At 38.4% G+C, this 24,979-nt stretch overlaps 1 protein-coding gene across 1 annotated transcript in view; it reads right to left on the bottom strand.

Annotated features, from left to right (window-relative positions):
- LOC131955046 (cytosolic carboxypeptidase 6) overlaps window positions 1-24,979 on the bottom strand; it is a 65,697-nt gene that overhangs the window by 38,317 nt on the left and 2,401 nt on the right. The window contains exons 4-9 of the mRNA XM_059318994.1: window positions 24,678-24,772; window positions 24,012-24,228; window positions 23,471-23,603; window positions 22,387-22,501; window positions 19,849-19,960; window positions 18,878-19,080 (exon numbers count right to left, since the gene is read on the bottom strand). Of these exons, the coding sequence (XP_059174977.1) occupies window positions 18,878-19,080; window positions 19,849-19,960; window positions 22,387-22,501; window positions 23,471-23,603; window positions 24,012-24,228; window positions 24,678-24,772 (875 nt within the window). The remainder of the gene's footprint in view (window positions 1-18,877; window positions 19,081-19,848; window positions 19,961-22,386; window positions 22,502-23,470; window positions 23,604-24,011; window positions 24,229-24,677; window positions 24,773-24,979) is intronic.

Raw genomic sequence — 24,979 nt, 5'->3', positions numbered from 1 at the left:
AAAAAAAAACGAGAAAAAAAAATAACCCGACGCCCTGACGATAATGTTGGGACGGAAAAATCAATGATAAGTCAACAGAAGACCAGCGCCAGGGTGTCTAGTCAATGTCCAGGACTGATGGAGCGGGGGGTGGGGGGGGGGGGGGGGGGGTCGGGTCAGTTTATTCTGATAGTTCTCTTGTTTCAATTCGGCTAACACAATTTTTCGTCAAGTTACAAGGCACTCCGACTTGGGTGAAGTCAAATGACTCAGATCTGGGTTAAGTCAAATGACTCAAATTTGGGTTAAGTCAAATGACTCAAATTTGGGTTAAGTCAAATGACTCAAATTTGGGTTAAGTCAAATGACTAAGACTTGGGTTTAGTTAAATCACTCAGATCTGAGTTAAGTCATATCGCTCAAACTTGGGCTTAGTTAAATCGATTAAATTTAAGCCAATAACTCAGTTAAGATTAAAAAGGTATCAAGTATTGATTATGATGTGGTTAACAATTAGCATGGATAATATAAAAATTGACATTTTAAGGATTAAATTACACAAAGGAGTATGTACTGTGACTAGTATAACTTTGCTAATACCAAAAAACCCTTGCTCAAATCCATATTCACACGATGTTTAAATTTAAACAACGCCTAACCGAAATTCTTTGACGGAAACTTACACGAAAACGTAAAAAAAGTCGAAATTAATTTTATAGTATTAAAACGTAAAATAAAAAACAACATTAGTAATTAAGTAAGATTGGTTAGAAGAAATTTTACAAGGTTATACGATAAACTAACATACTGATATGCATAACTACTTTTTTTTTTAAATTAAAAAAATTAATAAATTGTGCGTGAGAGACTAATCTTCAGCTATGGATTAGTTGGAGGAAAGTGCGATGTTAGTTTACACAATAATCCCCAAGTTTTGAGGAAACTGAATTCCAAACGCAATTACGTTAAGTTATATTCGAGCTGAAAAATTCATGATGACATTTAAGACACAGGGCCGGTAACCTTCACCCTACCGATGGGCTATGTAACTGTGATAAATATTCATGTGTGGCTTGTATTCTAGCCTACGTATTTCCCCATTGACAAACAGACAGGACCGCAACACATACCACGCAGTGCATACTTCGGTAAGTAGAGACCACAAAATTAGAGTCTCCTGGCCTAATGACTTAATTACACGACGTAGCCACGGGCCTGGATAATTACATAATTATAAGCAGTTATTTCCAGAACCCAAGTTCAGATTTGAACTGATTAATTAATGCGACTATTCCAAGCTTCGTCAATGCGATTACTGTTAATGTATTTTGTTACATTCAATAGTGTTCGTTGTATCACAGAGAACACTGTTATGGTGGGGGTCAAAATTACAAGCACTTAATAATAAACCTATAGGAGAAATAAAAAAAAAAAACAATGATTCCACTGAATGTCTTCGTCGAAATAATCTACAACAAAAAAAAAAAAAAAAAAAAAAAAAAAAAAAAACTCATAGGTTAAAACAACAGTTTGTCCTTTTAAAAAAATTCGTTATACGTGAAGTACATATAGCGAAAGCATGCATTTTAAAATTTATTTTTATCCCATTGCCCTTTAGCAACTAGGAAGACAATTGTCAACAGTTAACGCAATTCAAAGACTTTGAACACCATAAAGGTCGGATTTCTAAATATTAAAAAAAAAAATTAATTTTAAATATCGAAAGTTTTTTTTGTTTTTTATTTATTCTCCCGCCCTCATCCTCCCTCAACATTCCAACTGGTTTGAACCACCTTCTACCAATCCTCATGCTAAACTGGTTGAAACCGCCAAACATGTACAAAACTGCCATATATCAATTTCCACCCCCCCCCCCCCCCCCCCAACTAGTTAAAAACGCAATCTAACAATCTTCCTCCACCCCTAACAGGCTAAAACCACCGTCTACCAATACCCCAACTGACTAGAACCACCATCCACCAATCCCCCAACTGGCTAAAACCACCATCCACCAAACCCCCAAACTGGCTAAAACCACCATCCACCAATCCCCCAACTGACTAAAACCACCATCCACCAATCCCCCAACTGGTTTAAAGCACCATCCACCACAACTGGCTAAAACCACCATCCACCAATCCCCCAACTGACTAAAACCACCATCCACCAATCCCCCCAAACTGGCTAAAACCACCATCCGTGTACCAATCCCCCAAACTGGCTAAAACCACCATCCCGTGTACCAATCCCCCAAACTGACTAAAACCACCATCCACTAATCCTTAACGAACTAAAAACCACCGTCTACCAATCCTCTCTAGTCCACCAGCGGGTATACATAAGGCATGAGTTGTGTACACCCCAGCTCCACTATGGTTAAATTTAATTTCTCTCCACATGGTAAACGGGATCTCTCTCTGGCCAAGTAGTTCCAACTCTTGGGCCTGGCTATTGATTGGTTTGGGGGTTGGGGGGTGTGGGGGAGGGGCGTGTGGGGACCTCTATTTGCATCGTGCTTCCGCGTTGCCATGGTAACGCTGCCTTGGGACTATAGCTAACCAAATATTCGGCCACGAGACAAATAGTGTGTGTGAGTGGCTGAAATATTGATGGCAGTCAAATAACAGCTATATCAAAACATCCGCATGGCTGTTGTGGGGAGTGTGTGTGGTGTGTGGTGTGTGTGTGTCGATATAGGGGTGTAGAATGAAGGTGTGTGGGTTGAGTGAGTTGGGGGGGGGGAGTTAGAATGTATGCAATTTTTTCGTTTATGGTGCGATATGAGGGTAGCTAGCTTATATTGACACCCCCATCCCGCTCCCCTAATTCTATAATTGCAAGCGTCACCCGCCCACACAGTCAGCGGTAGCCATATACACACTCCCCTTCCCACCATTAAAACAGAATGTAAGTAAGGGACAATGGTCCACACACATAAACACAGCCATGAGTAGCTAGCGTCCCATCTCCGTCTCCCACTAAGTAAGGGGTGCTAGCGTTCCCCCTACCTCTCCCACATACAGCCAGGGGTAGCTAGCGCCCCACCCCCACATTACACATACAGCCAGGGGTAGCTAGCGCCCCACCCCCCCCCCACATTACACATACAGCCAGGGGTAGCTAGCGCCCCACCCCCAACATTACACATACAGCCAGGGGTAGCTAGCGCCCCTCCCCCCACATTACACATACAGCCAGGGGTAGCTAGCGCCCCTCCCCCCACATTACACATACAGTCAGAGGTAGCTAGCGCCCCTCCCCCACATTACACATACAGCCAGGGGTAGCTAGCCCCCCCCCCCCCACATTACACATACAGCCAGGGGTAGCTAGCGCCCCCACCCCCCCCCATTACACATAAAGCCAGGGATAGCTAGCGCCCCCCTCCCACATTACACATACACTCAGTGGTAGCAAGTTCCACCCTATATATAAATATATAAGGGGAAACCGCCCTTTTCCTGCTTTCGAGTAAAAGAAAAAAGAAAAAAATCTGGATCTATCTCTATCTCTCCCTCCTCCTTCAACCCTCCCCCTAGCTATATGTTAAGCCAATTCAATCATAATAAAACACAATTTGATAGCTATCAACTTCCCCCCTACTTGAATCATAAATTCGATGGAGGAGAAATTCTTCACATCACCCCCCCCCCCCTTTTTTTTTTAGTGGTCTGAAAATTTGTAAGTTCTGATCTGTCGAGAATTATTTTTTTTACATACCCGGTGTGTATTATGGGATGTTCTCCATCTTAAGCAATCAGTTGCCTAGCAAACAGATCGCTATCCCCCTGATCTACCATTTGTATATTTCCTTGCCTCAGCGCGGATAAAAAACTTATTTCAACATTTATAGAAGACTTTCCTTTCACCCGCATCGGAAGTAAACTTCTAGGGTGAGGTTGAGGGATTGGGGGGGGGGGGGGGGAGGGGGATCAGTCAAAATAAGTGTTACCACAGGGGTTCAAAACAAATGCTTAGGTGGGGGGGGGAGGTGGGTGCTCATGCTAATGTACTTCTTAAAGGGGTAAAGGAAAATGCTGCAGCAGTAACTGACATTACACAATCTAAGGCCGAGTTTTACCAAATCAGAAACCCTCGGCCCCCAAACCATAATTGACGCAACAACACCCCCCCCCCCTTAAAATTATCACAAGTTAGATACAAAATTGTTTCACAATTATTACTTAACGAATATACAAAATGTATGCCAACTTAACGAATATACAAAATGTATGCCAATTTAACGAATATACAAAATGTATGCCAACTTAACGAATATACAAAATGTATGCCAATTTAACGAATATACAAAATGTATGCCAACTTAACGAATATACAAAATGTATGCCAACTTAACGAATATACAAAATGTATGCCAAACTTAACGAATATACAAAATGTATGCCAACTTAACGAATATACAAAATGTATGCCAACTTAACGAATATACAAAATGTATGCCAACTTAACGAATATACAAAATGTATGCCAACTTAACGAATATACAAAATGTATGCCAACTTAACGAATATACAAAATGTATACCCACTTCTAACATTTACCACCCAACATCCCTCAAACACCCACATGACACGGAGCCCATCGTAAGTGGTCCAAATAAAAAGTTAACACTAAGGAACGAAATAAAATTATTTTATCAAAGTGAGCAGTCAAACATGGGGGGGGGGGGGGAGTGTCCAAAGTCAAACGTGAGCACCATTTCAAGATCAAACATGAACGCTAGATGTGAAGTTTAAAACATCGACTGTAAGGAGGAGGGAAGGATCTATCACGATTGTTGAGATTTGGGGGGGGGGGGGGGGGGGGGGGGGGGGTTGAAGGGGGGGGGGGGGGTGAAGGGGGGGTGAAGGGGGGGGGGGTGAGGCATGAAGGCGCAGAACTAGGGTCAGACCACGTCAGGACCAGGGGTCAGATTTGAACTAGTACCACTTCGATGTCTTTCCCTCCACCCCTAAAAAGACGGTTGGAAAAAAAAAAAATCAATTGCTACCCCCCCCTTCCCCCGCGTGCACCCCCCACTCCACCGTCCCGCCCCGGTGGTGCCTACTTGAATGATTGTTCGGGGTAAGCCCTTGTATTGATTTTAAACGTGGTCTCGTCTCGGGATTAGAACATAAAACCCTGGACGATAATTTTTTGGGGGAGAATCTCGGCAGGTGTTTGGCTGATAACACGCTAGTATCAGTGTCTAGCCGCAGCTAGCTCAGATAGAGGCTACAGACACAATTAGCCCAGAAATAGGGCGACAGACACAGTTAGCCCAGAGGGCTACATACACATATAGCCTAGAGGGCTACATGGCACAATTAGCCCAGATATAGGGCTACAGATACAAGAAGCCCAGTCAGAGGGATACATACACAATTAGCCCAGATATAGGGCTACATACACAATTAGCCCAGAAATAGGGATACAGACACAATTAGCCCAGATATAGGGCTACACACACAATTAGCCCAGATATAGGGCTACTGACACAACTAGCCCAGATATAGGGCTACAGATACAGTAGCCCAGAAATAGGGCTACATACCCAATTAGCCCAGATATAGGGCTACAGATACAGTTAGCCCAGAAATAGGGCTACATACCCAATTAGCCCAGATATAGGGCTACAGATACAGTTAGCCCCAGAAATAGGGCTACATACCCAATTAGCCCAGATATAGGGCTACAGACACAATGAACCAGAAATAGGGCTACATACCCAATTAGCCCAGATATAGGGCTACAGACACAGTTAGCCCAGACATAGGGCTACATACACAGTTACGCCCAGACATAGGGCTACAGAAACAGCCCATACTTAGGGCTACAGACAAAGTTAGCCCAAACATAGGGCTACTAACACAACTATCCCGGATATAGGGCTACAGAGTTAGCTCAGGCATAGAACTACAGACACAGATAGCCCAAAAATAGGACTACAGACACAATTAGCACATATATAGGGCTACAGAAACAGCCCAGACATATGGCTACATACACAGCCCAAACAGAGGGCTACATACACAGTTAGCCCATAGAGCTACATACACAGCTCAGACATAGGGCTACAGGACAGAATTAGCCCAGACATAGGGCTACAGACAAAATTAGCCCAGACATAGGACCACAGACATAATCAGCTCACAAACACAGGGCTTCAGACAAAATCATCCATCAAACACAGGCCCACAAAAAAAAAATAACCGGCCCTTGAAAACAATGCTACAAAAACATAAATAGCTCTCGAACGCTATCTCGAATATCTTTGATGCTGTTTTGTTTAGCTGTAGCATTCTTTGAAGCCAGCCTCTCGGCGGTGCCTGTAACATGCTGCATTGTTCCACGCATGTTGATTGGTTGGATTTTGGTAACAGAAGAGTTTCGCCAGCAAGGGCAGGGAAGTAACTCTGGTGTAACAGGAGCAGGTAACTAGGACGTGCTGGTCTCAAGTATCTGTGTGGGTGGGTTTTTTTTTTTTTTGTTTTTTTTTTTTTTTTTTGTGAGATATTGTCAACTACAGTGGGTGGCTTCAATAAATATTGTAATGGAAACAGAATAAAAAAACTTAACCATAACCATACACACGAAAATCAGACTGGGTTTAGTCATGGTTACATGTGTATACGTGTGCGAATCTTGGACGCTGACGGCTGAAAATAGAATATCAAAACCAAGCCATGGAGTTGAATAGAAAGTCATACAAATGACGCAATACGTTACACGATCTAGATCTAGAAGTGAAAAGGGTCAACGTTATGAAATACTGGCAATAATTTAAAAAAAAAACGTAAATTACATGGGTACGGGTATTTTACAAGGTCGTCAGGCTAGCAAATTTTACGGGTTTCTCACCAGCAGTTTTTTTCAGGCATTTCTCCCCCCCCCCCCTCCCGCACGAAATATAATTTATATGTAAATATATACTTTTACAAGTGTTAACCCCCCCCCCCCCAAGGAAAATTTAGTCGGCTCCCTGAAAATTTAATTGATTCCACCTCGAGGCTTTCGGGTTTGCAGTCTAGCGCTCTACCGCTAGGCCAGGCCGTCCCTTCAACCCGTAATTTCCTAACCATTTCGAAATCTATTATTTTCGAAACGCCTCATATCCCTTCCAATCAAGAAACTAACCACAACGTATGAAAGAAAAAGAACAAAAAAACTGCGTCATATTTTATATAAATAATTTTATCACGGATATCAGGGTGAAAGAGGGATAGGTAAAAGTAAAAATGTATCCGAATTTTAAACATTTGAATAAAATCGATAAGCAAAGGAAATTACGCACATTCTATAAAAAAAAAAGTAACAGAGGGTATATCTAGTTGTTTTATGTTTATCACGGTGTTATAATACAACACCTTTAATACTGTGTTCCATTAGACACTGTGATATTGATCGCAATATTATACAAATAAATTTTATTTATTTTTAAAATTCTATTTTTTTGCTCTTAATTTCTTAAATTTGAATGTGACAAAAATGGTGACTAGGGGACATAACTGGCTGGAAATTCTGTTTTTTTCTAAGAAATATTCTCAAAACTGAAGTATTCAGAAGATTTTGTAAAAACAAAACAACTTTTTTAGCATCAAATGTATTGTCTCCGTAAAATAAGAGTCGGTAAAAAAAAAAGATGATATATATCTAGTATGGTTCTAACGAAACACTATAGGCCAACCATAATCGTTTTTGTCGCGGATGTCAAATATATACAAATGTGTGCTCCTTCTCACTGATAAATAACTAAAATAAAGGGGACGATGGAAAAAATACTATCAATGTATGAAAAAAAAAAAAAAAATGTATTATGGCTAAGTATTATGGCTAATTATTTTTGTTTTACTCCAACTCAACACTGCCTTTGTACATCTGAGATAATGTATTAAACTTGAACCCAAAGGTTAAAAAAGAATAATGGTTTAAAACAATCGCCTTAAACCCACACATTCACTCCCTTCACGCCTCGCCAACCATCGTGTCCGGTTTTTGACGACTCGAAAAGTACAACACACAAACAATCACGCTATAAATAGAACACCACAATAGTTAGGACACGCATCATTGAGTCCGATGTCTGGTACACCCCACCCAAACCCATATGTTCATTCCCGACCCAACCATAAGCTGCACAAACCTAACCTGAATACAACCATACGATTACTACCTTAAACAAAAAAAATAAATGCTTTAGAAATTTTCAAAGTTCCATCCAGGATGGTCTGACTTCGAAAAATTCTAAAATGTACAAAATTTGTCACAATGAAAATCGGCTCGTTTCAGGCGTGGGTTACTATGTTAGGGATCTCCTTACGTATTTTCAGCAGGAAGAGCCTAAATGGTGGAAAAATGCAGCCCTAAATTTCTTATTTAAAATTTTTGGTTCAAATTTTTTGTAAAATTTGCATTATACATTGGCTTTCTTTCATGTGCTGTTTTATTACAACTATTATGGTAAGTGATGTGGGGGGGGGGGGGGGGGAATTAAAATCATTCGAACTTGCCTGCGAGTTAGTGTTATCATTGTTAAAGATCAATCAAATGTGTATATAACATACATAGCACCTTTAATGGTTTATATGATTTTAAATACAAAAGCAATTTAGTTACGCTTTTTATATAGAAAATTATCTCTTAAATGTTAGATTCGAATTATTAGTTATTATTGGAAAATTAATATAATAATTCAATAGCTTAATATTATTTTTACGAGCCGGCCCGCGGCATAACATACGCCGCTATTTAGTTGTTGTTTTTTCTACTTTTCAGTAATTCATAATTTGTGAATTCGACAGTACCAACGCTGCCACTGAAAATATTTCTTTAAAACACAATCAGTAGCTCGTTAAGGACCATACCCCCCCCCCCTTCCTCCCCCCCCCCATACGTTTCAAATCGTTGGCTCTGCTTGTAAATATTTTAGAGTGAACACAGCTCACTAAAACCATGTAGAGGTGGGGAGGTAGATGCGCGTTGCAGCTTGTTTCTAGCGGCTCCCAGAAGAGAATTATATATATAGATACTGCTTAAGGACACGTTAATCAACAAAATAATTTGTAAGTTTTTTCCCTTATTGAATGTGAATTAAATTATGTCCCCTTCATTTACCACGCGCAACAATATTATTCTCACATACATATTATTTTATTCTCCCAATCTCTTATTCAAAGTGAGTGAGCTTAGCACAAAGACATGAGTCAGTTCAATTTTTACGTTATTTAATAAGTGTGTAGAGAATAATTACGGCAAACGTACGCACCAGTATTATTCATGTTTGTTTTGTTTTATTTTCCTATTTATTTAATATGGAGTAGTTTAGAGGTAATGTTGCGTCGTTTGTTTTGTTGTCCGCTATTTTTCACACTAAAAAGGTTTTTGGGTGGATTTATATTTGCTTTATAATGTTCTATAGAAAAACGGGACAGCTTTTGTATAGAAATTGTGCAGGTTATTGTCAGGACTGTGGGGTGTACTCATGTCTGTGCTGCTTGAACTATGTGTAGTTAAATTTTGTTTTACATTGACCCTGGTCTATAAATATATGTGTAGTTTAGTCTTGGTTTACATTGACACTGGTCTATAAATATATGTGTAGTTTAGTCTTGGTTTACATTGACACTGGTCTATAAAATATATGTGTAGTTTAGTCTTGGTTTACATTGACACTGGTCTATAAATATATGTGTAGTTTAGTCTTGGTTTACATTGACTCTGGTCTATAAATATATGTGTAGTTTAGTCTTGGTTTACATTGACTCTGGTCTATAAATATATTTTTGAAAATGTGAACATTGATAATATAAATAGATATTCAAACAATATTAAAGCAATAATATATAGAAAGAAATATAAATTATGATAATTTACAAATATTTGATTCTTAATCATGTTAACATTTTTTCAGACAAAATAATGAAATTAAAAAGCTAAAATAACACTCCGAAAAAAAAAAAAAGGACGATTTAGTATTGTGTTTCAATGTAAATTTTAGGCGCGGTTTGCATTCCCTTTAAAAAAAATCACGAACCCTGTTAAGCAAATTATTTCTTGTTAATAATAGTAACGAGCCGACCCACGGCATATCATACTCAGCTATTTAGTTGTTTTATTTTCTACTTTTCAGTAATTCATAATTTGTGAATTCGACAGTACCAACGCTGCCACTGAAAATATTTGCTTTAAAACACTATCAGTAGGTCGTTAAGGACGATACTACCCCCCCCCCCCCCTCCTTTCCCCCCCAACCCCCCCCCCCCCCCCGCGAAAGCAGCCTCCTCTTAGTTACCTCCCCTAAGTTTAAAATCGTTTCAAACTAAATTATCTGCCCCTAATAGCCGTCACTAAACCCGGCTCTACGATTAATGTACATATTTAGCGTGAACCAACAGCTCACCAGACAATGTAGGGGTGGGGTGATAGGGAGCGCGCTTACAGCTTGTTTTCTAGCGTCTCCCAGAAGAGAATTATATATATAGATAGATGTGGCAACTTCCAACACCTAACTTAAAGGACTGGGGAAACACTTGCTAGTCTTTTGTATCCAATTTTTGTAAATGTCAAGTCAAAGGTCAAATAGGTATTGTTGCAAGAATTTTGTATCCAATTTTTAAATTGCCAATCAAAGGTAAGAAAAAAAAAGGGATAGTCTTTAAATATAAATCAAGGGAGTTATTGGTCAACAGTTCTTATAATCACATGGATTACAAACATTGATCACAGCACGGATTAAACCTTTTTTAAAGCTTCCCCCCCCCCCCCATCTCAAGACCTAAACCAATGGCTTTTGGTTGACTGTTTTTAAATTTATTTGTTGTGTGTTTAGACAGGCAGTGTATGCAAGTTAGAATGTTAAAGTACCATTTCGAGTCTGGATGGAGGCAGGTGAAGTAGAGTTCACTTTCACCTGTTTATGTGACCCCGGCATATATATATATATATATATATATATATATATATATATATATATATATATATATATATATATATATTTGTTTGTATATATCGTTGTTGCAACACGCAAGAACACTCCGCAGAACTGTTCGAATGTACATACGAAGTATTTTTTATATGGAGTCTAACGGCCATTTTTCTGCTTACATCTCGCAAGTCATGCATTTATTCATGAAGATTCACCAGACAAAAATATATGACTGAAGATTACGTAGGGGAAGAAGAATCCTTCATACGACCGGCTTTTACAATCGATGGTATAAATAATACAAAGACAAACAGAGCCCAATCAAATAGGTTTTGTGCAATTTTTTTGAAGAACTTGTAAACTCTCGGTTCCGTAATTCTAAGATTCTCTATTCTGATGTTGTATCAGGAAAAAAAACGAACGTCTAAGATTCCATAGTCTCGGGTTCCCTATTTTGAAGTTATATCATAAAAAAAAACCGCAGGTCTAAAATTGCCTATTTTGATGTTGAATCAGGACATTCCGTACGTCTAAAATTGCCTATTTCGATCTTGTACCAAAAAAAAAACCACCGTATTTTGTTGTTGTATTAGAAAGTTTCGTAGTCTAAGGTTCCCTATTCTGATATTATATATAAATGTTACGTAGTTTCGGGTTCTCTATTTTGAAGTTGTATTATAAAAAACCACACGTCTAAGATTCCATATTTTGATGCTGTATCAGATAGTTCCCGGCTGTTGTTTTTTTTTTCGCCACAAATAAAACATGTACGAGAAAAGAATCCAGTGGATGAAAGTACTGTTGTTTCCAAGTGCTTCACAAAAATGCTACCCCTTTCGAAGAGTACACTAGGTAACACTTGCAACAACTCCCCACCATCTCTACGTTCTTTAAATTTTAAAACTGTTACTACAAGAGAGTCAAAATGTTAACGTTTTCAGCTTGTTGAAAAGGACGAACAGAAGTTATAATTTTCTACGTTATAAAAGTCTAATGGCCGCCAGATTTTTGTATGTTAAAGGTGAAATAGATGTCCACAATTTTCATTTGTTAAAATTTAAGTCAAATGTAAGTTACCAGTTTTCATTTGTTAAAATTTGAAAGTCAAATGGACGTCATCAATTTTGATATGTTAAAATTAAAAATCAAATTGATGTCAACAATTTTCATTTATTAAAATTCATATCGATGTCATAAATGCTGATGTTAGACCTTGAAAAGAACAAAAGGACATGACCATTTTCTGTATGGCTAAAAGTACAAATCAGAAGCAGCATTTTGATGAGAAGCTCAAATGACCAATAATAGTTTCAGACACTGCCACAACACAAACACCAAGATCGTGTTTACGTACTTGACGTTTCTCAAGCGAGTGAGATTTGAATAAAGCGAACATAACCAGTTAGATGTAATGAGACGTACGTTCTTTATTGTTTTTTGTTTTTTGTTGTTGTTTTTTTTTTTGGGGGGGGGGGGTGTTCTTCCAACGCCAATATCGAAACATCATTAATCGATTAATTCAACATAAATCTTAACAAAATATAATCTAAAAAAAAAACTTTATCAGACTAGAACCGTCAAGTGGAACAGCCGCTGACGTTTATTTGCATTGTAAGTCTACCCCGGCGGTTTTAAGAATAACTTGAATATGAAATTTTACGCCAATTCAAAACCAACTACAGGCGAGTGCAAGAACTGAGCCCGTTAGCCATTGCCTGAACAATTTTTACAATCCCCGCCAATTTTGAGATGCCAATCAACTTGACTTAGTGTGTGCAGAGCTGCCAATATTTTATTTTTTTACTGAACGGCCCGCATGGAACTCAACCCGTTCTTTTTTTTTTGTTTGTATCGTCAGGCATGGAAAATAATTTTTAAAAGTTGTTTTAAAAAAGTAAACAAAAAAAGTAAAAAAAAGTTTTAAAAAAGTTAAAAAAAAAAAAAAAATTAGAACAGATGCAACGGTTGGAGTCCATTTCCACAATGCCTAGCTGTTCACTTGGGTTGCATAAAGTGCTACGGCAATCTAAGGTTGGGCAGTACACAGTTAACTATGGCTATCAATTAGAAGAGTGACTCAAGCTATGATTACTTTGCGCTACAAACAAAGAACACCGCCACTAATGACTAGGCACTTAATTGCAGGTAATTATCTCATCAAGTCCAGTGTTACATGGCAATTAATTGCCACAGTTTATGTGTATAAATATCTTTGGGTTCTGCCTGGCTTTGTGTTCAAGCTTAGCCTATGTAACACGACAACAAAGTGTATTGAAAGATGGGGTTGTCAAGATATAGTTTCAGTAGAGAGGGTACTGTGGTCTGGGCTTGGACTGTCCGCTAGTATATTGTCAGGCTGGAGTTTTCTTACAGTGGCTGGAGTTGGGGGCGCTGCTAGAACTCCAGAAACTACAACAGATTGCAGGGTACTAAACTGTAACTGTACACAGTAGTGATAACTTGTTCTGTCAACTACACTTTGTGGTGGTATTTGGGAGGGGGGGGGGGGGCGCGAATGGTCGGCGGGACGCACTCTCCATGATCTTTTATATATATATATATATAAACATATAATTGTAGATATTGCACAAGAGCACCGTTATCAATAGCTTCAGCTTAACCCGAGGCAACTTTCATTTTGGGGATCCATGTAAGAAAAGTTAAAACCCCTGTAAAAAAACCCTCCCGGTATACCACTGTATATGAAAATAACTATATAAACTTAAACAATATAAGCCTGCGACATATTGTCACAGATGTTTAAAAACAAACTATCCCACATACCCGGCTAGATAAACTTTAAAAAAAAATATAGTTCCGCCCACGCCACAGCGCTACCATGTCGTAGCTCCGCCGCTGCCAGTAATCGCGTGTGGCACCGACAGCCTGGCAACAAAACTGGCTTTAATGTGAGCAGAGGCACAGACCGTAGGCTACCAGCCTCCTAACGTTGCTGGCCAGCTTTAGCATACCGAATATTTATCCCCGTTTACCATTATTCATGATCACGGAGACCCAATCAAAGAGTGATCATTTCTCATACGAGGGAACGAGATCAGTATGCAAATGATACAATGCCGAATCCAGGATTTTTTTTTTCTGTTACAAAAAAAATTATTCTCAATGAAATAAAAAAAAATGTTGTTCTTTATTGTTCGTGATAAAATCTTTAATGAGAAGATAATTTGGGTTAAAATTCTGTCCTGGTCAGGTCGGTTACTTCCCTTGGGATGCCTGAGTTGCAGGGAAGTCCGAATCCCGGAGGTAATGTCCACTGCTGGAGTTTTAACATCATGAAGGTCGCGCGACACTGGTCCCAATCCACTGATGGAAATTGTTGCTGGGACCGGATGATGAAACTTTTGATAAAACCACTGCTGGGACCAAATGATGAAACCACTGATGGGACAAGATGATGAAACCATTCATGGGTCAAGATGATGAAACCATATTCATGGGACAAGATGATGAAACCATATTCATGGGAGAAGCTAATGAAACCATTGATGGGATCAGATGATGAAACCACTGATGGGACCGGATGATGAAACTATTGATGACAAAAACCATTAATGATGAAACCATTTATGGGACAAGCTGATGAAACCATTTATGGAAAAAGCTGATGAAACCATTCATGGGACCATTAGATGAAACTATTGATAAAAGCACTGGTGGTCACCAAGATGATGAAACTATTGATGGGACCAGGCTAGAGAGTTTGGGATTAGACAGCGACCTTCACCTTTCCTACAGCCCAGTGTTCCACACGGCGCCGGTGATTCATCCTTATATTCCAGACCCAGGCCAAACATAGATTTTACAGCAGCAGCCGTGTATTACAGCAAGAACTTTAAAATTCCAATCCCACCAACTGTTTGCATCAATACAAGCCTACACTAAAAATAGCTGGCCATGGCGCTGACCATTCATATACGGAGGTCAGAGAAAGGAAGGAATTTTATTGCATTTGGAAAACTATACATTTTGTTCTGTTTGAGAAGACCCAACCTAAATACACAAGTAAAAGCTAGGCTTTGTTGTCGTTTTCCAATTCTTGAAATTTTACCTGGATTTCTGAAATCTCATATAGATTCCTGAAATCTCATATAGATTCCTGAAATCTCATATAGATTCCTGAAATCTCATATAGATTCCTGAAATCTCATATAGATTCCTGAAATTATTGGATGAAGTAGAAATAGTGCTTAACGAAACGACGAATTGCCAAATTAATATAACAATGAAGAAATTATTAGCCTACTCGATAATTTGAACAATGAGGGGGGCGGGGGAGAAATACGGCGTCATTAGAACAAGGGGATAAAGAACCCGATTATTTGAATAATGGGATATAGTACCAAGTTACTGAAGGATAACGTTAAAACCCCAAACTGATACAACGGAATGGGAATAAAATTATCAACACATAGGGAAAAAAATAAAATTATTTGGGGGAAACATTGAGAGGATGCAACAACATATGTGAACAATGTGGTAAAGCATCAATTTATTGGAATAGTGGGGTTAATTATCAATTATTAGAACTATGGGGTTTAATATTATCAAATTATTGGAAAAATAAAGGTAAGAATAAAATTATCAGACTGTCCCTGAGTCTACTCAGTTCTGATGGGTACCTAACTCTCGATAGGGAAAGTAAAGGCGGCTGGGCATAGTGCTGACCTTTTCATACGCCTACGTCACAGAAACAGGTGAACTCAACTTCACTCGCCCCATAGACCGTCAGGTTTGGAAGGGAAACTTTTATAAAATTATCGGAACAATAGGGTCAAGTAAAATTATTGGAAACAAAGAAAACGTCAAATTTTTTGAAACAATTATTAGAGCAATGGTACAAAGCATTGAGTAATTGGAACCACTGTGTAAAGTGTTGAACTATTGGGAAAAATGGGGTAAAGCATCAGATTATTGGATTAATGGAATAAATGCATCCGATCCCTGATAATAGGTCATACAGCTTACACATCAACACATAAACCAACAGACTCCCGCAGTCTAAAATCAACCCTTACAGCCTACACATCAATACATAAACCAACAGACTCCCGCAGTCTAAAATCAACCATTACAGCAGCACGTTTTAATCGCCAAATGATTTTGTAAAGCACCCCCCTTCCCCCAACAACGCCCCAACGAGTAGATCGTCGATCAAAGGACAGGGGGAGAGAAACCAATTGACCCCTTCCATCTATCAAAGATCAGCCATATATTTGGCATTGTATTTGCATTTCTCCAACTAGAAACAATAAATTACTGATCAGTTCGCCCGGCTCCTATCTCGGGTTCGGGATTCGGAATAAATTTATGGAAATAGGGTGGCTGGGAATCCAGTAAAAAGTACAGGGGGAGGGGGGGATAAACGGGGATAAAGAGAATAATATTCGTGTAGTTTTGGTTGGGTTGTAACACGGGCTGGGTCATAGCGCGTTTGGCATTTACATAGAAGGAGGCTGGGAGAAAATTACAGAGAGATGGAGGTACCGGGGGAATGATTTTATTACATGTTCGGACAACAGGGGGCAATTAGAGCCGCACGGCACGTAGATGTGTGTTGGGGTGTGGGGTGTCTGGGGGTGTGAGGCGATCGTGGATGGGGTAGGGGTGGGGTAGATATTGGGTGGGGTATCTGGGGGTGTAAGGCGATCGTGGATGGGGTAGGGGTGGGGTAGATATTGGTGGAGAGGGGTGGGGTAGATATTGGTGTGGCGAGGCTATATAAGGCGTTTTGGTGGGTAGGGGTGGGGTAGATATTGGTGGGGGGGGGGGGGGTTATATGGGGTGAAAGGCTATTCTGGTGGGTAGGGGTGAGATAGATATTTGTCGGGGGTGGGGGTGGCGTGCTATCTGGGGGTATAAGGCAATCGTGACTGGGTAGGGGATGTTGGTGGGTAGGGGTGAGGTTGATAGTGATGGTGGGGGGGGGGCTCTATGGGGTGTTAAGCATTCGTGCATTCGTAGCTGGGTAGGGGTAACGTATCTATTGACGGGGGGGGGGGGGTGGGGGTGAGGAGACAATTGGGAGGTGTTTAACTAGCTGAAGGGTAGAGTGAGTTAGATATCGATCAGAATAAAAGTTATATTTTCTGTGGATGTATGTCTGACCATGGAGGATTGGGGCTGTATGGATCTAGCATTACGGCTCTGGCATAATGGGAGGGGGGGGGGGGGCGTGGTAAATGCCTGTCCAGAGCTGGCTAGGGAATACGTTGGGTGCCGGGATCGATTGTGGGTTTGGATCCGGCGATGTGGTTTTTGCATGACGGCTACCGGATGGGGGACCTGGAGTTGTGACGTGGATGATGGATTGACCTCGGGACCCGTGGGGATTGAATTGACCTCAGGTGGGTGATGGACTGGTCCGAATTCAGGTGGGTGTTAACTGACCTCAGGTGGGTGATGGACTACATGGACCTCAGGTCAGGAGGGTGTTAACTGACCTCAGGTGATTGACTGGTCCGAATGCAGGTGGGTGATAACTGACCTCGGGTGGGTGATAACTGACCTCGGGTGGGTGATAATTGACCTCAGGTGGGTGATAACTGACCTCGGGTGGGTGATAACTGACCTCGGGTGGGTGATAATTGACCTCAGGTGGGTGATAGATTACATGGACCTCTGGTCAGGAGGGTGTTAACTGACCTCGGGTGGGTGATGGACTGGTCCGAATTCAGGTGGGTTACACACCTCAGGTTATGTGTGGATGAGTTAGGGGCCGTGTATGATGTGTTAAAGAACTATTTTCTGTGTGGTTTAAGAGATACGTCACATCACATGGCCAGGCAGGGTAACATGGCCATAGATGTCTGTGTGGAATTCTACATGTTCTCGCGAGAAGAGCTTCTTTCAGACATTTTCTCCGGGTTGGTGGGGGGGGGGGGGGGGGGCACTTGATACTTTTTGGGAGGGACAGATCTGATTCTATTTTTAAAAATATATTTTGTTTGTGGTGCTGTAGACTGCCCTCCCCCCCCCCCCCTACAGCCCACCCCGAAGAGATGCAAGAAAGAAACTCTGCCTGTGAGGAGGAAACAAGCTTACATTTTATTTCATTCTTGTTGGATGGTGTAAAATATTTCTATTACATCCTGTTCTCCTCTATTGTTACATCCTCATCTAACCCTCAGTGTAGGTAAGAAAACATCATTACAGAACTACATCCCAAGATTTGAGCCTCGGTGTACAAATCCATATTAATTGCTTAAAGTGATTAGATTTTAGTTTTATAATTTAGACCTAATCTTCTTCTAGTATATTGTATTATGTAAGACATCATGCTTTTGAAATATGTATTTTTATAACAGTTTAAAAATTATAATTAAATGGAGCAATAGTATACTTAAAAGACTAATTGACATGACAAGAATGTAGATTTGATTGCATGGCATTTCAGCTTTATTGATTCTTGTACAGTGAACTGTAACGTTAGGTTAAAAGTAATCTGCAAATTTCATATTTTCAGAAAGGAAATATTTCAATAACAAAAGTTCTAAAAAACAAAATTGGTATGTGGTCAATATTCACTAGGTGGGCTCTGGTATAACCTAGTTGGGAGAGGGGTGTGGTTTAGTGGTAGAGTACTCGACTGCTAACATGTAAGTTTTGAGTTCAATTCCAGCATTTGAGAGAAGAGATTTTTTAAGTCCACCCAGCCCTGATGGGTACCTGACACGAGTTTATAAAAGTAAAAGTGACTCTCTTAAACACACAATAACTTAATAAGCCAGGTCTAAGTAACAGGTTAACTCTACTTCACCTGGAAGACAAGTCTGAAAGACAGCGCGACAGCTTAACATAAGCTGGGATACATAAACGACCTATTAAAACCCCCACCTATACTTAAACTCTGTGCTGGATCACACTGTTCTAGAGATGTTAGAGTAAAGTAAAGAGCACTCTACTGACCACGCCACCTCAGTTCCAGAGTCCACCAACTAAAAAAAAATCCCTTACCTGCGCCCCGTGCCAGCCTTGACCGCGTCTCTGTTGAAGTTTGTGTTGGTGAGGGAGAAGTCTTCAGCATTGCTACACAGCAACTTGGGGAAGACAGACTGCTTCTCATAGCGCTCTGTGTCATCGTAGATGTTCCCGTACATGAACCCGTTCATCAGTGTGGAGTGGGCGTGAAGATCAATGTAAAAGTCCATGTCGTGTTTCTATGGACACAAGAGTATATGCTTCATACAGGCAATCAGATATTTTGATTTTGTTAACAGGATAATGTTGATATTAGATAAAAGGAATTTTTTTTAAGTTTACTTATTAGCATAATTTTCATATTATATAATCATCATCTTTTCCCATTTGTGCCCAAGACACATGTTACAGGTGAAGTAGAATTCATCTGTTTTAATAACCTTGGCATACTGGGACATATTCAGAATATGCCCAGCTGCCTTTGTTTCCCAATATGCCATGTACCCATCAGAGCTGGGTGGGCTCTGAGACATCTTGCAAACTCAAGCTAGGGATCTAAACTTGAGACTTTTGGGTTAACAGTCATAAGCTCTACCACCTGACCACCCAGTCCTCTCATATTACATACTAGAACTATGGTAGTGTATATAAGACTGTAAATGTAGTGATATTAGTTTATCATCATTATCTCTCAGAACCCGTTGGTGCATGAGGCATCAACAAGTGAGCACCATTTCATCCTGTCATGCTAGTTCATAGGACTTTCTAATTTAAATAATGGGACTGTTTTGATAATTATAAATTGGAACATTTGATTTTAGAAAATAGGATGATTTTGAAATTGGACAATGCTTTGCTGTGAGGTTTGCTAGAAGGAAAAGTTTTACTTTTTAGAATCAAACATTAATTAATTGTTTAATCGTGCTTAAAGTGAAAATAGATTATAGAGTAAAATGCTGAGTACACAATGAATAGAATGTACACATCTCTGTATGAGTGCCCCTCACCTGATTCCTGTCAAGTTCCATGAGTAAATTTTTTGTAGCATACAGCGTGGGGTGGGCCCAGGGGGATGGCTCCTGCCAGTGCCTGTTGAGGTCAAAGCCCATCAGTGAACACCTACAGATGGGATAAGATGGGATATGTCATGGGTTAGAGAGTACCATTAGGTTATATAAGTCATAGATTAGAGAGTACCATTAGGTTATAAGTCAGATTAGAGAGTACCATTAGGTTATATAAGTCATAGATTATAGAGTACCATTAGGTTATATAAGTCATAGATTATAGAGTACCATTAGGTTATGTCATAGATTAGAGAGTACCATTAGGTTATATAAGTCATAGATTAGAGAGTACCATTAGGTTATATAAGTCATAGATTATAGAGTACCATTAGGTTATATAAGTCATAGATTATAGAGTACCATTAGGTTATATAAGTCATAGATTATAGAGTACCATTAGGTTATGTCATAGATTAGAGAGTACCATTAGGTTATATAAGTCATAGATTAGAGAGTACCATTAGGTTATATAAGTCATAGATTAGAGAGTATCATTAGGTTATATGTCATAGATTATAGAGTACCATTAGGTTATAAGTCATAGATCGTAGAGTACCATTAGGTTATGTCATAGATTAGAGAGTATCATTAGGTTATATAAGTCATAGATTAGTGAGTATCATTAGGTTATATAAGTCATAGATTATAGAGTACCATTAGGTTATGTCATAGATTAGAGAGTACCATTAGGTTATGTCATAGATTAGAGAGTACCATTAGGTTATGTCATAGATTAGAGAGTACCATTAGGTTATATAAGTCATAGATTAGTGAGTACCATTAGGTTATGTCATAGAGAGTACCATTAGGTTATGTCTTAGATTAGAGCAGGGGTTCCCAACCCCGTGCCCACGGGCGCCATGGCGCCCGCTGAACGATTCGTATGTGCCCGCCTCTCACTATTGGACAGAGACTGAATTTTTTTCATAAACATTATTGAAAGGTTGAAGGGGATGGAAATCAAAAGTTTGAGGAGGGGGGTGGGGTGCAAATCGAAAGTTTGAGGAGGGGATGCAAATCGAAAATTTGAGGGGGGGGGTGCAAATCGAAAATTTGAGGGGGGTGCAAACCGAAAGTTTGAGGGGGGGGGGTGCAAATCGAAAGTTTTGTCCCCGGGTGAAGGGAAGGGTCGCTACGCCTCTGGAAGGAGTTTGTCGATTTAAAATAGGTGGTGCCCGCCACCCTGCCGGTATTTTAGAATGTGCTCTAGAGTAAAAAAAGGTTGGGAACCCCTGGATTAGAGAGTACCATTAGGTTATGTCATAGATTAGAGAGTACCATTAGGTTATGTCATAGATTAGAGAGTACCATTAGGTTATATAAGTCATAGATTAGTGAGTACCATTAGGTTATGTCATAGATTACAGAGTACCATTAGGTTAGATGTAATGGATTAGTGAGAACCATTGTTATAAATGGATACTATAGACCAATATAATCCTACTAAGTAAATTATGGGAATTTATTTTTTAAAGCTCATCTTGTGGTAAAATTAATCTTTTTTTCACAGAATGAAGTATATCTTTATGTATTGAAAGCATAGCTAGGGCCAATAAGCTAAATTTAGATCTATATATTATTTTTTACATTTTTGCATAATAAATAAAAATAGATTTCTAAAATAATGGTTAGCATTATCAATGTATTTTCCTAACATGAAATAAGTTTTCCATTTTAAAAAAAATATGTAATAGGTTTGGGCTATCACAAACAGTTAACCCAATTTAAAAAAAAAGCTCTAGAAATAGCTTGGTATTGATTAGTTAGTTGGGTCTGGTTAAGTGATTGATTAATGTTTTCATTGATTCCCAATTTTTAGAACTGCTCCCCACATTTGATTAACCTTAGCCATATCAAACAGTATGGGTTGCAAGCTTGCATATAATATTTCAAACATTTAAGATTGATGTTGGTTCAGTAAATATTGTTAATGGGTGTATTAGTTATAGACTCCCCCCCCCCACCCCCAATCTGTCAACTGCTAGAAAAAAAATCAATTGAAAAAAAAACCCACTAAATAGTAAGTTGATTGAGAGAATATTGCCTATTATTATTATATTGTACCGGAAATTGAGAGGATATTGCCTGTTATTAACGTTAGCCAATATTAAAAACTTGAACAGGAAATTGAGAGAATATTGCTTGTTATTAACTTAAGCCAACATTATAAACTTTAACAGGATATTGAGAGAATATTGCCTGTTATTAACTTTAGCCAATGTTAAAAATTTGAATAGGAAATTGAGAGAATATTGCCTGTTATTAACTGTTATTAACTTTAGCAAACTTTAAAAACTTGAACAGGAAATTGAGAGGATATTGGCTGTCATTATCTTTAGCCAACATTAAAAACTTGAACAGGAAATTGAGAGGATATTGCCTTTTATTAACTTAAGCCAACATTAAAAACTTGAACAGGAAATAACTGCTCACTATCACACTCTGTACTTGTGACTCAGGCAGTTGGTGAAAACTTACCTGTAATTTCCCAAGTAAACACCGTCAGGATTCAACATTGGAACTATTTTAAAAACAAGATGGTCCCTCAGTATTTTAGCAATAGGATGGTTGCTCACTAAAAAATCAATGATCCCTGAAATATAACATTGGAACTATTTTAAAAACAAGATGGTCCCTCAGTATTTTAGCAATAGGATGGTTGCTCACTAAAAAATCAATGATCCCTGAAATATAACATTGGAACATTTTGAAGACAGATGGTCTCTCAGTATTTTAGCAATAGCATAGCTGCTTAATAAAAAATAATTAAAAAATCCCTAAAAAGATATAGTTCAGCTATATTCAATATTACACAGCATTATTGAAAAGATATGAAAATAATTCAATAAAATTGTATTTAATTGAACATATGTAAAAGACTTTAAATATTATATGAACTTTTAAAATATGCACGGATTTTTACAATTATAATCAACAGCACTGTGGTGGGCCTACAATAAAACTTCTAAATAATTTGTTGGTAAAACATTTCAAGCTTAAAATTGTCCAGGCAGAATAAACAATACTTGATAATAGAAAACAAGAATTTAATAAACTTATGAAAATGAGAGGTTTAGATTTTTAAAATATAAAAAAATCAGCAAAACAACTGGTTCCTTTACAAAACATCAACTGGACAAGTGTAGTTTGGATGTGTATACAGCAATGACATAGAAGAATTAAGTAATGATTTTCAGATAAAGCTTTTATTTAATTTTTTTTTAAACATCAGCATTAGTAAATCTTTCATTTAAAAAAAAAATGTATAGATTCAGCTTAGTACCAGCATAGCCGCATAGCATGGCATCATCAAAGTAATAATTATAATATCAAATACCATTCAAATCAAGTTTTGCAACCACTTTTGTAGTTGCAAAGAAAAAAAATTAAAACAACTGACTATATTCTGGGGCAATAGAAAAAACAGTCTCTTTTCATTACTTTAGCCTGGATTTAAATGAATATGTGAGCTTATGCATTAAATGTGACAAACAACACTGACATGTCTAGCCTATTCAATGAGAGTAAAAAAAAAACAATTTAAAATAATTTTTTTTCTTACCCTGACAAACAAATGATGACGGGGTCTCCCCTGGGTGTACCCTGGCTGTTATCAACACAGTTTTTAATTTCTCATTCTCCCCAGCATACAAATCAGGACTAGCTATGGTTAGAAGATCAAGCCTTCGTTGTTGCTAAAAACAAATTTAAAAAGTTGTTCTTTTAGTTTATTTTATCTCAATTTAAAGTAGTTGCAAAATATGTCTTAATTTAAAGTTGTAGCATAGCAATGGAGTGGTCTAGCAGTAGAGAGCTGGACTGCTAACCCGTAAGTCTCGAGTTCGAATCCGGGTTCAAGTCAGTAGACCGTCCCTGAGTTCACCCAACTATGATGGGTACCTAACTCATGTTAGGGTAGGTAAATGCGGCTGGGCATAGTGCTGACCACACTATCTCTTCATATGCCGAGGTCACAGAAACAAGTGAACTCTACTTCACTTGCTCCATAGACCGTCAGATTTGAAAGGGAAACTTATAGCAACCCCATAAGATCTAAGGCTTGAAACTAGATGTTCAATAATTTAAAAAAACTTTAAACTTACCACCGTTAAGCACAACAGCTCTCTGGTAAAAAAATCATAGTTTCTTTTTTCTAAGTTATCGAGATAGTTCTGTAACCTTGTGTAGGAATATGGGTAGCAGTAAGCAAACTGGTAGGTATCTTCTTCACGATCGAAAACAAAGGCAAAGGACATGACATAGTTTTTGCGATGGTCTGGGCAGCGGTAGTAGTAAACAAACTTTGATGGCACTCTAACCCTAGGGGCATTAGAACAAAAACAGACATATGTAAAAACAAATTTATAGCACTGTAATTACTAGAAAATAGAACATAGACAAACAGCTACATGAGAACAAATTTTGATAGCAATGTAACTCTTCAATAAATGAGCACAAACAGATACAATTTTTTATCTCATTAAAAAAATAGCTTAACTAATTCTCCATTACATTGCTAAAACTATTTGTTTGACTTGGTTTTTAATAAGAATTTTAAAATTAATACAAAAAATTAATGAACGATAGTAAAATTATTAGTATTTTGTGTGTGTGTGTGATAATTTTAACAATTGATTATGTGAAGGTGGCAAAGAAAGTTAAACTTGCACAATTAAACCAGAATTTAATCAACGCTTAACAAATTGTTATTAATGCTGATACACAAAATGTGTATATTCAAGAACAAAGAGACAGTTAATGTTGCTCACCACTTAGGCCTGCTGGTTGATTTGACCATTGGTGTCATACCATCCCTGTAGAGGGATTTTGTTTTACTGAAGTTGACAATATTAAAGATGACTCTCTGTGGGAAAAAATTCATCAGGTATTGATAAAAAAGTAAAAAAAAATTAATGGAACAAATAGTTATCTACCAGTTAGAAGAATACTTGAGATACCTAAATAAAGGTTTATACAAATTTAAACAGTAAAGATGATATGACTTAAATCAATAGGTCTATGTAACTTATGTAAAGATTTTGTTACAAAATAGATCTTTATAAAATTGTGT

Source organism: Physella acuta, unplaced genomic scaffold (assembly GCF_028476545.2).
Source record: "Physella acuta isolate Inbredline_101_S28 unplaced genomic scaffold, ASM2847654v3 ptg001051l, whole genome shotgun sequence".
Classification (NCBI taxonomy): domain Eukaryota; kingdom Metazoa; phylum Mollusca; class Gastropoda; family Physidae; genus Physella; species Physella acuta.
Note: the sequence above shows the minus strand (reverse complement) of the source record. Positions and strands in the feature narration are given on the sequence as shown.